This window comes from Orcinus orca, chromosome 1 (genome assembly GCF_937001465.1).
Source record: "Orcinus orca chromosome 1, mOrcOrc1.1, whole genome shotgun sequence".
Classification (NCBI taxonomy): domain Eukaryota; kingdom Metazoa; phylum Chordata; class Mammalia; order Artiodactyla; family Delphinidae; genus Orcinus; species Orcinus orca.
The window spans coordinates 152,158,155-152,173,850 of record NC_064559.1 but is presented as its reverse complement, the minus strand read 5'-3'; the positions used below and the strand labels follow the sequence as shown (position 1 = coordinate 152,173,850).

The 15,696-nt window shown below is 36.3% G+C and overlaps 1 protein-coding gene across 12 annotated transcripts in view; it reads left to right on the top strand.

Annotated features, from left to right (window-relative positions):
* SRSF11 (serine and arginine rich splicing factor 11) overlaps positions 1-15,696 on the top strand; it is a 54,838-nt gene that overhangs the window by 8,850 nt on the left and 30,292 nt on the right. For 5 of the 12 annotated variants that reach the window (XM_033407480.2, XM_004280744.3, XM_012537095.3 and 2 more), the window contains 3 exons: positions 4,362-4,583; positions 10,865-10,998; positions 14,766-14,875. In XM_033407480.2, coding sequence (XP_033263371.1) covers positions 4,384-4,583; positions 10,865-10,998; positions 14,766-14,875 — 444 coding nt within the window. In that variant the 5' untranslated portion in view covers positions 4,362-4,383. The other 7 variants (XM_033407481.2, XM_033407483.2, XM_004280743.4 and 4 more) reach the window with 4 other exon arrangements.

Sequence of the window (15,696 nt, the reverse complement as noted above, 5' to 3'; positions counted from 1 at the left end):
AACCACATATCTGATCTCTTTTTCTGTGAGTTTAGTTTTGTTTGTTTCTTTGTTTTTTAGATATAACTTCTTTATTCATCCATCGATGGACACTTTCCATGTCTTGGCTATTGTATATAATGCTGCTATGAACATGGGGATACAGATATCTCAACATGGTGTTTCTGTTTCCATAGTGGCTGCACCAATTTACATTCCTACCAGTAGTGCCCAAGGGTTCCCTTTTCTCCACGTCCTCCTCAACTTTTGTTATCTCTTGCCTTTTTAATGCTAGTCATTCAAACAGATGTGAGGTGTTTTGGAGTTCCCTGTATATTTTAGTTATTAACCCCTTATCAGATATATGGTTTGTACATATTTTCTCCTATTCCATAGGTTGTCTTTTCATTTTGTTGATGGTTTTCTTTGCTGTACAGAAGCTTTTTAGTTTGATGTAGTCCCACTTGTTTATTTTTAATTTTGTTGCTTATGCTTTCGACTTTCAAAATATCGTTCCCAAGTCCTACATCAGGGAACGTTTTTCCTATGTTTTCTTCTAGGAGTTTTATTGTTTCAGGTGTTACATTTAAGTCTTTAGTCCATTTCAAATTAATTTTTGTGAGTGGTATAAGATAGGGGTGTAGTTTCATTCTTTTATACATGAGATCTTTTAGAACCTTGATACTGGAAAGAACTAAAGCTTGTTCATTATAACTGATAGGATTGGTACTGTTTTGAGGATTTGCATAAAGTAGTATTCTCTAATATTCTTTGAGAGACTTTCTTTCCAATATCAAGCACCTCTTTAAATTTTTCTTAGAAGTGTGGTGGTAGTAGCAGTTCCCCACCTGTGAGCAATAGGGCACTACTATCGGGAATCTTATTTTTCATATTTCAAAAGCCTATCAGAAATTATGCACTATAATATGCATGTATAGGCCAAACATGACTAATAGGCCATAATATGACTAAAGAGGCCAAAATGACAGGTTACTTTTTGCTTTGGAAATAGCATCAACCATTAGTGAGATTGGTAATAATTTTCATTCAAATATAACTGGAAGCCTTCCCAAACCCACTCCCAAAAATAAGCAGGTGGCTCTTCCCTGTGCATGCTTCTTTCACTTCACTTTCCACATGATACAGGATTTTCTTATAAGTCTCTCTCTGAAATATAAACTGTAAAGCTTTTAATCAACAAAGAAAATGGTCTTCCTACTTTCCTTGAAAGCTTCAAACTTATTCTCACCCTGAGTACCTTTCTAATTGGCTATTTCCTCTGCTTGGATTGCTTTGCTTCCTCCTTTCAATAAAGTTTCAGCTCAGATAACACCTTCTCCCCCATTTCCTATCCTGGTTTATTTTCATCACAGCACATTACTCCCTTACGTCTTTGTTTTTGTATTGAGAGTTTGCCATACCGAACCTGGCGTTTCATGAGATCAGAACATTGCCTATCTTTTTTCTCTGCTGTATTTCTAGGGGCTAGGAAAATCCTGAAACATAGCAGGGGCATAATAATATTTGAAGGAATTTGTGAGGCTTTTTTTTTTTTTTAACATTTTCATGATACTGGGGTTAAAGTAAATAAGACAGGCATGATACTTGTGTCCAGGTTCTGTACTTTTTATAGTCTTGTTCAATTGGGAGCCTAAATAAACCTAAAGTGATTTAATACTAGTATAGATTGGATACATTTATTTGCTTTCATATATTAGTTATTTGCCTTTAGCTATTTCATTTCTATGGGAAACAGACAATAATAACACAAGGTAGGTACCTAGTTATTTAATCTATTTATTAGACCTAAAAGGATCTTCAAAATTATGATTCAGCTCCTCACTCAGCTTTTGACTGAAGTAGGTTCTTAGAAGTGAAGTGAAATTTCCTCAAATTACACTTAATTAATAACAAGGTAGTATTTTATTTTAAGCCAGTCTTCTGGCTGTAAGTGCAGTATTTTTTTTTAGCTGCTAGATGATTTGAAAGTAAAATATTCAGAAATCCTCCTTATTAGAACGATTTTTTTTTGCCACTGTTTCTCCATATGGAAGCACCATCTATTTGTGTGTTCAGTAAGTTTTTATGTATAACCTGGTTTCTGAGGACTTAAAAGATTTATCTTATCACAGAACTATGTTTTTCTTTGGCTTGAATTTGTAATTTTAATTATGTAATATGTCAAACATACAGAAAAGTGTGGAATAATAGAAAAGATTTCTGTGTATCCACCACAGAGAATAAAAAGATGTTAACATTAAAAAAAAAAAAGACAGGCATGAACCCTGCCCCTGTATTATTTGCCCTTTTGTCATAGAACATCATAGCCACTTCTAACAAGAGTTAAATGTATCAAGTGACAAAACTGAAACAATTTAGTAAGATGTTTGATGCCATTTATTCAAAGGAAAACAATCCATGGATTGGGAGAGTACAGTGCCTGGCAAGCATGGAGCACTCTTCACAAGGGATTTTGGGCAAGAGGGAGTTTTATAAAGAATTAGAAGAAGCATTGGCCAAGAGGTGGAGAATTTCTTCATAAGGCTAGCAGGTCCTATATTCTAGGGCACGGTAATCTAGCTAAAACTGAGTTGGAAGATTGCGATTTGCTGTTAGGTTTCCTTGACAGGTGTTTCCTGTAAGTGCTGGCTGACTTAGGTTTAGATTTGTTACATGGGCTGGGCTACTGTGGAGGCCTTCATTTTGTGGGTACTGATATACTAATTAACTTTATCAAACTGTTAAGAATCTGTATTTGACAGTGACATATGTCTGATTCAAAATAAGAAAATTAATTATCTGGCATCTTTTATATTCACAGGTACACATTTATGAATGACATGCAGTTAATTGTAATTTGTAATTTTGCTAGGTGTATATTCAACCTACCCATCCCTTTGTATGAGAACTAGCAGAAATGACGTAACTAGTAAGAAAACCTAGACAATTGGCTCTCAGTAACTTTAGTTTCTAATCTCTAACAAATTACACTCTCAGTTGCATTATTCCATAGAAGTATTTACTAAAGAAAATATTGTATACGTCCTCAGATTTTGGCCTCCAGAAATATTTAGGATCAAGTAAATTTTTTAACAGTTGTCTTAGAATAAATGACAGTCATTAAGACATATTTGTGCATGTGTTCAGCACATTTATTGGGCATTGACTATGTGACAGACATTGTGCTAGGTCCTAAACTGACCCAGAAAACTCAGAGCTTTGTGGGGGACATGTCAGTATAACAAATATATGTACCTCTGTTGTTGAGTGGCGAGAAGGAAACTAACTCTGCTTGCAGTTGTGTCAGTGAGGCAAGGAAGGCCCTATGGGGGATAGCAGTTAGATAAAATGAGGGAGGTCATTAATAATTTGTGTAAAGGCACTGTGAAATAAAAGATTTTGTCAGGTTTGGGAACTGCAAGTCATTGGATAACACTGGATGAAAGTGGGAGAATAATTCACATGAGGTTGAAAAATTAGGCAAGGATCTTTTTATGATCAAAAGCTTCAAAATTATTTTAAGCAAGAATATGCATGTAAAGCAGGTTTTTCTGTAGAAATTTTAGATCACATACTTGTACATATTTAGGTACTGTAAAATGTTCTTTAAAATGAATTTATCACTTCTAGGCCTTTTGACTAAGATCAAGTGTAAAAGAGTGAATTTGTGAAATTAGCTTATAAAGCACTAGTGAGTGTAACATTAAAATATATTTTAAGATTTTAGTGGGAAAGCAAATTCGTCACAAATTCAGTGTTACAAAGGTGTGTGTAAAGATTTAGAAAATTTTATAGTGGTAGGGAGGAAAATCTTGATAGCTAGGGTGTAAATTTCATTAGTAACTGGACAGATCTGTAGAAGATACTCTGTACAAAGAAATAAATATCGTGGGCATTTTTAATAAGAATAGTTGCTAAAGTGTGCATGCAGTTTTTTGCCGGGGAGTGGAGGCTTGCTTTAAAAAAAAAAAAGTTAACGCCTTCCACTTTTCTTGTCTTTAAAACAAAAAGGGAGCAGAGAGGGATGGAGATGACTCCTTTCACGAGACCGCGGGCCCTCGAGTTTCTCCTGCTGTGAGTGAGGCTTGCTGGGCCGGCACGGGGCGGAGCCGAGGGTGACGCGCCCTTGCGCCGCAAGGCATTGTGGGGAGCTCGGGCCGAGAGTAAGGTGGTTGGAACGAGGTGGGGGAGGCCGTTTGTTTTCTCGTGGTGTCGAGCTCGCGCGGCCTCTTCGTTCCCCGCGGCGACCGGCGGGGCGGAGAAACGGCGGCGACGGCAGCAGCGGCTGCAGCTTCGGACACCGTCCTGTCCCCTCTCCGGCGAACCGGTTCCTCTTCCCCCTCCCTCTCACTGTTTGTTGTGTGTTTGATGTGTTAAAGCAGGAGCGAGTACGCGAGCAGCGCCATGAGCAACACTACCATCGTCCCCAGCACTGCGGGCCCGGGCCCCAGCGGCGGGCCGGGGGGCGGCGGCGGCGGCGGCGGAGGCGGCGGCACCGAGGTAATCCAGGTGACTAATGTCTCCCCGAGCGCTAGCTCTGAGCAGATGCGGACCCTCTTCGGTTTCCTAGGGAAGATCGACGAACTGCGCCTCTTCCCGCCTGAGTGAGTATCGTCCACCATCACGGTTTTTGCTAACTCCTCCTCATCCTGGGCCTAACGCACAGCATTTCCTGCAGGCCCTTGTTCATGCTTCCCTGGGCTGGTCTGCTTTAGTTGAGGTTGGCTATTGCGTTTACTTATGCAAGCAATCTGTGCATTAGGCCTATTAATAATGCAGAGAGGCAGGGCCAGGGTTTTGGGGGATTAGGAGACGCTTCTAATCTTTTTTTTTTTCTTTTTCCTTAAATTGTGCCAGCGTGGTCGTTCTTTGGGCACTTAAATCAAGACAAACTGCCCACTGGATGTATTTTGTATATAGGTTAATTTCTTTATAAAAAACAAATGTTTGAATTCTTTGGAAAGTAACAAAAATATTCATCTCTGTTAATTTGATATTGAACTTTATAGGCTGTTGTTCACTTAATGCTAAATATTCAGTGATTCTGACCCAGTGAACATAATTCAGCGTTAATACTCGTTTGGACAGACAGTTAATTCAGTGAGCCTGAGTAGTTTTTAAAATGAGAGAATGAGTTATAGCTGAAACCTTGGGTTTTCCTTTGTTTAAATAATGTACATATTTATATTTCAGAATTGTTCTTCAGAAGGAATTCTGTAGAATGTTAAACTTTTTAATTTGGGGTATGTGGTTTTTGTTTTTATCCTACTGTCATTTCTTATTTGTATCACAAAAGCATTGAATGAGTGCAGTAATTGTAAAGAAAAAAATTAAGCTATTACAAAATGTGATAAATATTAGAGCAAAAATTTGAAATAATGAAACAGTCCAGTGCTCTTTGGGAAAAGTGAAAATTCAGATTTTACTGTCAGTGGGTACTCAGTACCCGCTGTACCGTAAGAGTTTTATGATGTCACTTAAGTTCTAAACAGGAAATTGGAATCCTCAAGGAAGCCACCGTTGTGGATGTAATAAATCGTTAACCTCTGTACACTTCTCAAATAATTAATGGAAGTTGATCATACTGCGGTATTTAAGTATTACTGTATTTCATCACTTTCTACTTGAAGTATTTTCAGATGATTATTGTTTGCAAGTGTTGTGTTGTCTTTAATTTTGAGGGAATATACATGTGGAGGGAGATTTCAGAGTAATTTACATGAAGTGTAGAAGTCTGGGAACAAACATGTTTTTGTTACAGTTATTTTGAACAGAAATTTGCTTTGACAATGAAGGACAAATAGCTTTCATAATAGAAACTTATAGATGTTTTGCTGTTATCTTCTCACAACATACCCTTTGTTAAATTATTAGTGAAATTAATAAACAGTAAAATGGCAGAAAATAAAAGTGACACATCTGATTATTATCGATGACTTGATTGTAATCATGTTGTTTCTCAAAGTATGTGAGATACTGGATTTATTTATGAAAAAATTATTTCTGGTCCAGCAGGTCATTAAGAACTTCTTTATAGGTGCTGACTGTAAAATGCTTTTATTTCGAAAGTGTTCTTTTTATGATACTTTTATAAAAAGATGACAAAGAAGTGTGGGAAGTTTACTGGATCTTTTACCTAACACATGGTCCATATCTTAGAGGGAGTCATGATGGAACAGAGTCTGGCTTTTGATTTGTAGTCAAAGGAGTGGTTCCATTATAACCAGGAGAGTTTTGTGCACCAGGTAACATGATCTGGGGTGCTATGCATTAAGAGGATTCTTTCCCCTATATTGGGAGGAATAGATAAATATTGACACACTTTTTCTCTTTGACTCCTTCATATATGCTCCCACATACAGATCATTTTCTCTTCTGAAAATGCATAAGGTAACAATATAGTGAATGTTACACTGCTAGTGGCCTTTCCAGTTTGAATAGTGTGAATGTAGATGCTTTTGTTCATTTTAACTTTGTTGTTTTTGTTGTTTTTTTAACTAAGTTAAGCCTCAGTAGCTAATCTCACCTGCACAATTTGGAAATACTTTATTGACAATTTCTTTAAAGCTCACTACAGTTTTCAACAGTTTGCTGGGGATAATGTGCTATGGAATCCCTAGCAGTCTAAAAGGGGTTCATCATTCCAAAAATACTCCAAAAATTTACTCTTATTCGTAGAATAAGATTGAATTAACTCGGATCACTTAAAATTCTATTGATTGTAAACACATTTGGTGTTTGATTTTTTTTTTTTTTCTTTTAATGGGTATGTGTGTATTTCTCCCAAAAGGTATTCTTATCCACCTGGAACTCTTATCCTAGATATGCCCGTGACGGACTTGCTTTCTTTTGTTGCTCAAATGTCACCTAATCACACTATATAAAAATACAACACCCCTGCTCCCTGCCTTCTCTATTCATTTAACTGCTTTTTCTGTGTAGCACCATTCACCAACTTAGAAGTTTGACTTCCTCCCTCTTCTAGAATGAGATCCCTTGGGGTCATCAACATCACTCTAGGGGCATTTATTTTTTTAATTCTTTTAATTTTTTTTTTTTTTTTGCGGTACGCGGGCCTCTCACTGCTGTGTCCTCTCCCGCTGCAGAGCACAGGCTCCGGACGCTCAGGCTCAGCGGCCATGGCTCACGGGCCCAGCCGCTCCCCGGCATGTGGGATCTTCCTGGACTGGGGCATGAACCCGCGTTCCCTGCATCGGCAGGCGGACTCTCAACCACTGCGCCACCAGGGAAGCCCTCTAGGGGCATTTTTAAAGAACTTACATGACTGAGCCCCAACACATACCTGCTGAAACTAATTTCAGTTCTACATGCCTGTTTGGGGGGAAAATTCCTGGGATCTGGGATTATGCCAGACATTTCACTGACAACCTCCTCAAGAAGGTGTCTCCCTTTGTTTCATTATTGAACCATCTATATCTTGGTTCCTTTAAGCCAGAAATTGCTGGCTTATAATTTCACCCAGTGATAATACAATCTTCACAGGAAATAGTATTCTATCCCTCTCTTCAGTATGATAGCCCTACCTACAGCTATCTGAAAGCATGTCAGTGTTCCCTCATTCTTCCTTTTTAAAAGAAAAGGTTACTTTGATTCTGGTTTTTCTTAAAATGCATATTGAAAATTCAACATGGTTTGTCTTTTGTATGCTAAATGCTTTCCTATTTTATCTTGCTCAGTCCTTTCATATTCAGAATAAGAAGGTATTTTACCGTTTTACAAATGAGTGAACTGAAATTCACATAGGTTCTATATACGCAAGCCCCTCTACTAGTGTCAGAACTATTATTCAAACCCCAATGTTTTGATTCTTTTTTGCCATTTGATCAGAATTTCCTTGATTTAGCCAAACAACTTGTGAGTGGAATCATTCTTTTACACCTGGTAGGTATTCTTCAAATGTTTGATTTTAGTGGGATTTCAGAGTGGAGAATGTAACAGGGGTCCTTATCAGGTAATGATCCTTGAGATGCATATGCCAGTTATGCAGTAACTGAAGGCTACTTATAACACTGCAGATAAATTCATTACTAACTTTTCAGCGACCAAAAAGAGATACTTTAATGATCATATAAGTAACTTAGTATAGTTAGGTAAGGGAAAGAACATAGTTTACCTTTAAATTTTTTTTAAATAAATGCAGCAATTTACTGTATTTCTTCAGAACTGAATAAGAGCACATGATGGAAAGGGCATATGAGGTCAACAGAGTTGTTAGCTTTGCCACACACTTGCTGTTTTGCAGGGTTTAGGAGATGCACTGTTTATAAGCTCAAAATTCTCTGCTCAGAAATGGTTAGCTCAGTATTAAGTTGGGGGTTGAAAGAACATCTGACCCAAACCAGCAGTTCTACTTTAGCAGGCACGAGTATAAGCTGCGGATCTTGTTAAGAATCAGAGCCTTCCCGTAAAAAAAAGGGATTCTCAGATTCAGTGGGCTTGAGATGGAGAAGAGTAATCTGAATTTTATGTGTGCATCCCAGAAGATTCTGAAAAAACCCTTAGAGGTCACTCTTAAGAAAGTAGAGACAATATCACCACCAGTCTTGCTCCTCAGTTCTTTTCAGCTGCACTGCCTCTTCTATATTAATTCTTCAAGATAAGGAGTAAAGACAGTCTTATTTGTAGCAGTGGTACTTGCACAAAATTCTAGGGTATGAAAATTAATTTCCAGTATCAATTCTTTATCTTAGCATCTTTTATTAATTTTAACTGAGAAAGTATGACAGTATACTTGTGGGACCAAATAGCAATGGTTTTAAACAAGACCATTTAAAGTGGAGAGAAATTAATTATTTGTCCTTCTGAGTTGTCTTACTGTGACTCTCTTTTCCGTGATATTTAAATTGTTTGTATTTTATCTTTACTTCACCACCACTTACAGGTTTGATATAGCCAACTAATGTTGCACAGACATGAGTGGGTAGAAAAAATGTGAATTATTTAAGATCGCCAAGTAAATAGAAATACATTGGGAGAATGTAGGCATACTTTCCTAATTTTTTAAAAAAAATTTTATTTATTTTTTGGCTGTGTTGGGTCTCTGTTGCTGCGCACGGGCCTTCTCTAGTTGCGGCGAGCGGGGGCTACTCTTTGTTGCAGCGCACAGGCTTCTCATTGCGGTGGCTTCTCTTGTTGCGGAACACGGGCTCGAGGCGCCCAAGCTTCAGTAGTTATGACTCGCGGGCTCTAGAGCACAGGCTCAGCAGTTGTGGCACACAGGCTTAGTTGCTCTGTGGCATGTGGGATCTTCCCCGGATCAGGGCTTGAACCCGTGTCCCCTGCATTGGCAGGTGGATTTTTAACCACTGCGCCACCAGGGAAGCCCCCTAATTTTTTTAAAAGAAGTGTTATGTTTATATTCTTTAAAAACCTAATATTTGATAGTCATTATCTTTTTCTTTTAGTTAAATGACAATAGATGGTATCAAAGAAATGGTAGAGGTCACTTTTTAAGAAATTTAAGTGCTCACTACCTGCCAAGGCATTGTGTTAGATGTTAAGAACATAAAATGATAGCGTTTAAAGAGCTTTTTAATTTAGTGGTAAGAATGTGGATGTCAGGGAAGAAATACGAAGAGCTATATAGCTTTAGTACTAAAACTAATGAAACAGCATTCTTTTCAGTATACTGGGTGCAACATTGTTAATTTAGACCAGTGATGCTTTACACTGAAAAAACATTGTATCCTTTCAAAAACATTTTGCAGTAAACTTCTGTAACAAGATGGCTTAAGTCCATTTTGATATCTGTGATACATACATTGACAGCTTTGCTTTGAACCCTGGGTGCATATTAAAATTGTCAGGGAGAATTAAAGAAGGCAGCACTCAGTTCTTCATTCATCAGAGATCTTGATGTAATTGTAGTTCCGCAACCCCCCCCCCAACTCCCGCCATGATTCTAATATAAACCAGGGATGACATGATTACTACTGCCTTACGGTATTGATTTTCAAATAGCTTTTGGTTTGGTGTTAAGGCAACCCCTGCCTTTGTTTATTTAATCTTTCCCTTTCACAGAGAGTTTAGTGGCTGAAATTTAACCATCTTATATTTTTAAAAAACAGCAAAAACTCTGCTCTTTTTCTAATCTTATCTTTAAGCTACCATTGCTTGCACTGTAGCAACTTGTTTTTGTTTTATATAAGAACGCAATTGCCGAGGGGAGTGACACTTTGCTTACTGAAATTTTGCCTAATTGGGGGGCGGGGTGTAGTATTATTCCCATGTGTGCTTAATTTTCTTTTTCTCTGTGAAAGTGCTCTAGTGGGAGAGCCTTAACTATTTATAATGCCTGGGAGTTTTAATATGCTGTAGGTTTAGGAGGACAGGGCATTTAGTAGCAGATCAAGAAAACTCATTGTCAAATAGGTGTACTTTACCACAATATTCGTATGTCCCTAAAATGGAATGGTTTTGTTTTTAACTCTGAAAAGTTAGCCATAGTGAAAAAGTTTTGTTTTTAACTCTGAAAAGTTAGCTGTAATGAAAAGTTTTTTAAGCCAAAACTAATTTGTTACCTGTATTTTTAAATGGCTGGTATTGTTATTATGAAATAAATGTTGACATTTTTGTGACCTGTTCAAACTCTGAGACTTTATAGTTTCAAGCTGTTTGTAACTTGATGCATTGTAAATTTAAACAGTGATTGTTTTTGTCTAGGTGCAGTTTGCTACGGTCAGTTCTGTGGGTAGTACTTTATTGGAAATGTCATGTATTTTTGAACTGGTTAACTAATACGTGTGCAGTTATGTATTTTTATCTGCCTCTTTTACTTTTGGAATGCAAGTGTCATTTGTGAATCATTCATTTCTGTTTTAGCTGATATTTTTCTCTTCTTTTATGTTATCTGTTTATTTTTTAGTGATTCGCCTTTGCCAGTCTCATCCCGAGTCTGCTTTGTTAAGTTCCATGATCCGGACTCAGCAGTTGTGGCACAGCATCTGACAAACACTGTATTCGTTGACAGAGCTTTGATAGTCGTACCATATGCAGAAGGTTTGTGCTTTGTTTAACTACCTATGTGGGCATCCTATGATGACCATCTACCTCAGTGTAGTTTTAGAGTGAGCATTAGTAGCATGTTAAAAATCTAAGCTATTAACATTTTGAAACCCTTGTTATACTGTGGTCCATATTTTTACTTGAAGGCTTTCTTTTTAACTTAAAAATTCAAAATCGGGTCTGTTTTTATAAGATATTTAACCTTTTGCATTATTTTAAAGTATTTTTAAGTTCATTAAAACCATATCCCTAATATCTACTTAGTTAATTTAATGTTGTTTTCTGAAAATGTCCTGAAGGTGAACAGTTCACGCCATGCACATTTACACAGAAACCTTCAAATAAATGCATGATGTTGTTTCTGTTTTGAATAAATGTGACCAGGTTGGTTTTATTCCTTAGTGATTCCTCTTAGTGATTCTTCTCACTGATAACTTTAAAAAATATATCCCACATTGAATTTCAGTATACCAAGGGTCGCAATGATTTTGGTTTTTATGAAAGTTCAAGATTTCCTATAGCTTAGGTGCCAGATGGGCACTGGGTGTTTTGTTTTTATGCCAGATTTTCTTGTTCATTCTTGCTATATTTTCTAGAATATCTCTAAATAATAAATTCTTCTCTCTGTTATTTGTGTGTGTGATTTTTGTAGTGGAGAAGGCAAATGCAAAACTCTTCCAGATGACTGAAAAACAGTGGGTCCTCTGCAGCTACAGGGGATTCTAGACATTAACTAAAGGCCAGCAAGCACTCAAGTCCCCCAGGTGTTTTCCTGGTGTAACCATTTGTTAACTACATTTTTCTCTCTTTTTACATTTTAGGCTGTTAAAGTAATTTGGCAGAAAAATAATGAGCAGGGTTTTTGGATCTAAAAAAGCCACTGTGACAAGACAGCACTCTATTAATTCCATTTTGTAAAATTTTCTAAGACATATATTAGTTTGTTCCCAATGTACTGCTACTTTATTTGCTTTTTGGTAACTATAAATTTGAGTCAAAGAAGTCACTGAAATATGTTACAACTACTGGATTTTATTAACATATATGCTGACCGGGATATAAATGCTTTCCCCTTTCCTTAGTGAACTGGTCAGTGGAAGCAGAATCTTGATATTGTTAACTTTAGATGCTATCTTAGATCTTTGAATACCGATGTGAACATTTACACCATTCCTTGTAAAAGTTGTGAAATGTCTAGTCCTTAAAACTTAGAAAAATTGCCTCTGTGGTTTTCTAAAGAAATTAAATTGCATTCATAGTTGGGTTAAGGCATGCTATATAATAACAGTAAATCTATGTCCGTGATATTAAAGTGTATGAGCCCAATTCTAAGGTTTTAAAATATATATATGCTGATAAACTTATGAGTTAGTATGTTTTGATTAAGCATTTTCTTTTATATCAGTGTGCCTGTTGTAGGATAAGACTTATCACCAAGAGAAAATTTACAGAATTCAAATTTAGGATAAGTAAAATGTAGAACATAGCTTTTGGAACAAGGGTCAAATCATGTGAGTAATTTACAAAACATTAGTTAGCCTTTTAATTTAAAGAATTCTTATTGGCTAAGTATTATAGTTCCCAAGCCCTGAACATAATACAGTATATCATATAACTGGCTTTCATAAATATTTTTAGACCATAATAATTTTTCTGGATCTGTTTTGAAAGTGAAATATTTAGAGAGTACATATATAGAATTACAGAAATATTTAGTTCCAGAATCTATTAGTGTATTACTGTAATTTTTGGTATGGTATGCTGTATTAATGTTATGTCCACTAAATATCTGATGTACTCAATCCCTTTGTCACCATTCACCCTGGTTTTAGCTCTTAAGCTTTGGTGTTGGTTCTTGGTCAGTGTTTTAGAACAATAGACACAAAGTCTACGGTAAGGAATAGTCTTAACTGGTAAAACTGAGATAGCTGGATTTGGAAGGAACTCTTAATAGTAATGGATTTGGGGATTATTTAGGTTCCTTGGTTAATGTTTGTTTCTTTTGTCTGTTTCTTTTTCTTTCGTTTCTACACATTCATGCAGTATTTCATGGTTCTATCAAAGCAGCAGTAAAAAAAAATACTCTTGACGCATGAAAATTAACTGGTGAGGGGCCTCATTGCTATTTTTAAATTGTAGTTTTATTTTTAAATAGTCTTTTTTTAATCAGAGGATCAGATGCATGACTTTTTTTTTAATGGATGCAGATCTTCTATCAGGTGTCTCACAATAAATTCAAGAGGATTTTAGTTTGCCAGAAATGTTGCAAATGCACTAATTTTAGTAAGATGTTGATACTTAATATTATCCTCTTGAGACATAATTTTGCATGCAAAATTATCCCATAATCTTTGTAGGTTTGTTAATAATGATGCATTAATGCCCTATATCTAAATGATCTTCTCCCCCCCTCCCCCCTCCATAACTCTTGGTATCTAAATTGATGACAGCTCTGACACAAGCAAGATAACAGTGCTGTGTAGTATACATTTGTTTATATTATCGGCACTTCTCAGTTTAGGTGGAAGGAACCATTACCTTTATTTAACAGTGGTTTTTCTTTTTTGTTGTTGTGTTTTACAGTTCTTTTCCCTGGTTCAGCCTGAACTATATACCAGGCCCTGCTGAAAATACCACCCAACAGTTTTCTTCTGCAGCTTATCCAGTTTCTCTTAAGTGCCCTGTACATATTGTATGTTTTATGATGAGATGCAGTTTCTTAATATGTATTACAGAAATACTACTGGTATTTGCAAATATGTAGTTTAATTGTATTATTGAACTCTCATTTTGGGGGCTTGGGCACATTAACAGATTAATCCATCTGTATAGGGCTTTTGCTGTTGGATAGAATTTAAATTGTCTACATAAATATTTGTCTTAGGGCCCTTAGATTTTATCTGAATACACAGATTAGGCTTTAAAAACAGCCATACATGTTGTTTTTGGCTTTAGGAGTTTGGCTAAGCTAGCTTTTCAACTGACACTATGTAGCAGCATTTTTGGTACGGTTAGCATGGCACATGTTGGAACATAAGGCATTTTACTATACAGGTAAGGAATGTGCCATGTTGTTTTACTTATTCTCTCTCTCTTTCTCTCTCACTCACTCCCACACACACATCCTGTGTGTATTCAGAGACCTTCAGAAACATTCATTTTCATGAGTCAGCAAAAGCCCTACGCTTGATTCCAACAGAATATTTCCTTTACATACTTTTCTTCTCTTAATTTTTACAAAATTTGTATGGTAGGTGTAAAAGAAAATCATAGTAACTGTACCATATTATTAACCCCTAAATCAAACTTTTTTTGTCTTGTGTATCTTGATTTTTCTGTGTGCTTTATAGTGAAGCAGCCGACACGAGTCGTTGTTCATAAAACAGCTTTTGAAAGTTGAGAGCACACCCCTGGAGAACCGACTGTGCTTGCTTACGTTTGGTTCATGACTTAAAAATCGAGTACAGGTGATGAAATCTTGGCAGTGTTAACAAAAAAGTAGTGTGTATTGTGCTATTTTTTTTTTACTCTAGAAACTTAACCATTTGTAGAGAAAAAGGATACAGATTTTCACACATTGAAGTTTCATTCTGACATAAAATTAATGATAAATAATCATAGAAATCAAGCTTTATATTTTAGCGAACATAAATACTTTCAACAAACTCAGGTGGTGTATCAGGGAGACATTTTCTGGGTGTTTTTGTGTGTTTTCTGTCTTGCAAAAGAGTGTGTTCTAATGCATGGATGTTTCTCTGCAGGAGTTATTCCTGATGAGACTAAGGCTTTGTCTCTGTTGGCACCAGCTAACGCAGTGGCAGGTCTTCTGCCTGGTGGTGGACTCCTGCCTACTCCTAACCCACTTACCCAGGTATTAGTTCTGTTGAATTCTTAAAGAATGGAAATATATTTGTGCTTTTTGAGTGCTGTTGTGATTCTCGTTCGTATACTGTTATCACGTGGTCAGAGCATTGTAGAAGGCTGTAGTATTGTATTGTAATCAAAAATATTAAAGTGGTAGTTTGCGTTTTAAGAACATTCTGAGAATTGTAAATATCTTGTATCGTTTTGTCACTGGCTCTCAAAATAGCCCGTAAGTCAGGAGGCATAAGATTTCTGTTACACATGTTGTTTAAAATAGTATGTTCATTTGAACTACAAAAGAAAATTAAGGTGAAGTTCAGACTTTTTTTTTTTTCTTCATGCGCTGTTATCTTGCTCTTGGGCTTTAAGTTAAGTAGGTGGCTTAAAATAAAGATGAATTCAAAGATCTGGGTAATTTGTAGATGCCTTTGATGTACAAAATTGTGTATTAACTAAACCATTTTTATAATAGTACAGTTGAACCTCGAACAACATGAGTTTGAACTGTTTGGTCCATTTATATATATATATATATATATATATATATATATATATATATAAAATATAAGGATTTTTTTCTACTAATACATATTATAGTACTGCATGATCCAAGTATGTGGACCAGCAGATATGGAGGGCTCACTGTAAAGTTACAGGTGTATTTTCGACTGCATGAGGAGTCAGCACCCCTAGCCCCCATGTTGTTCAAGGATCAACTGTATTAACAGTGTTTTAACTCAGTAAACAGTTACAGTGCAGGAAGTTTGGTAACTTATTTTTACTAAATAATAATGAAACTAGGAGAAATTTCAGCACAGTGCTTGTAGA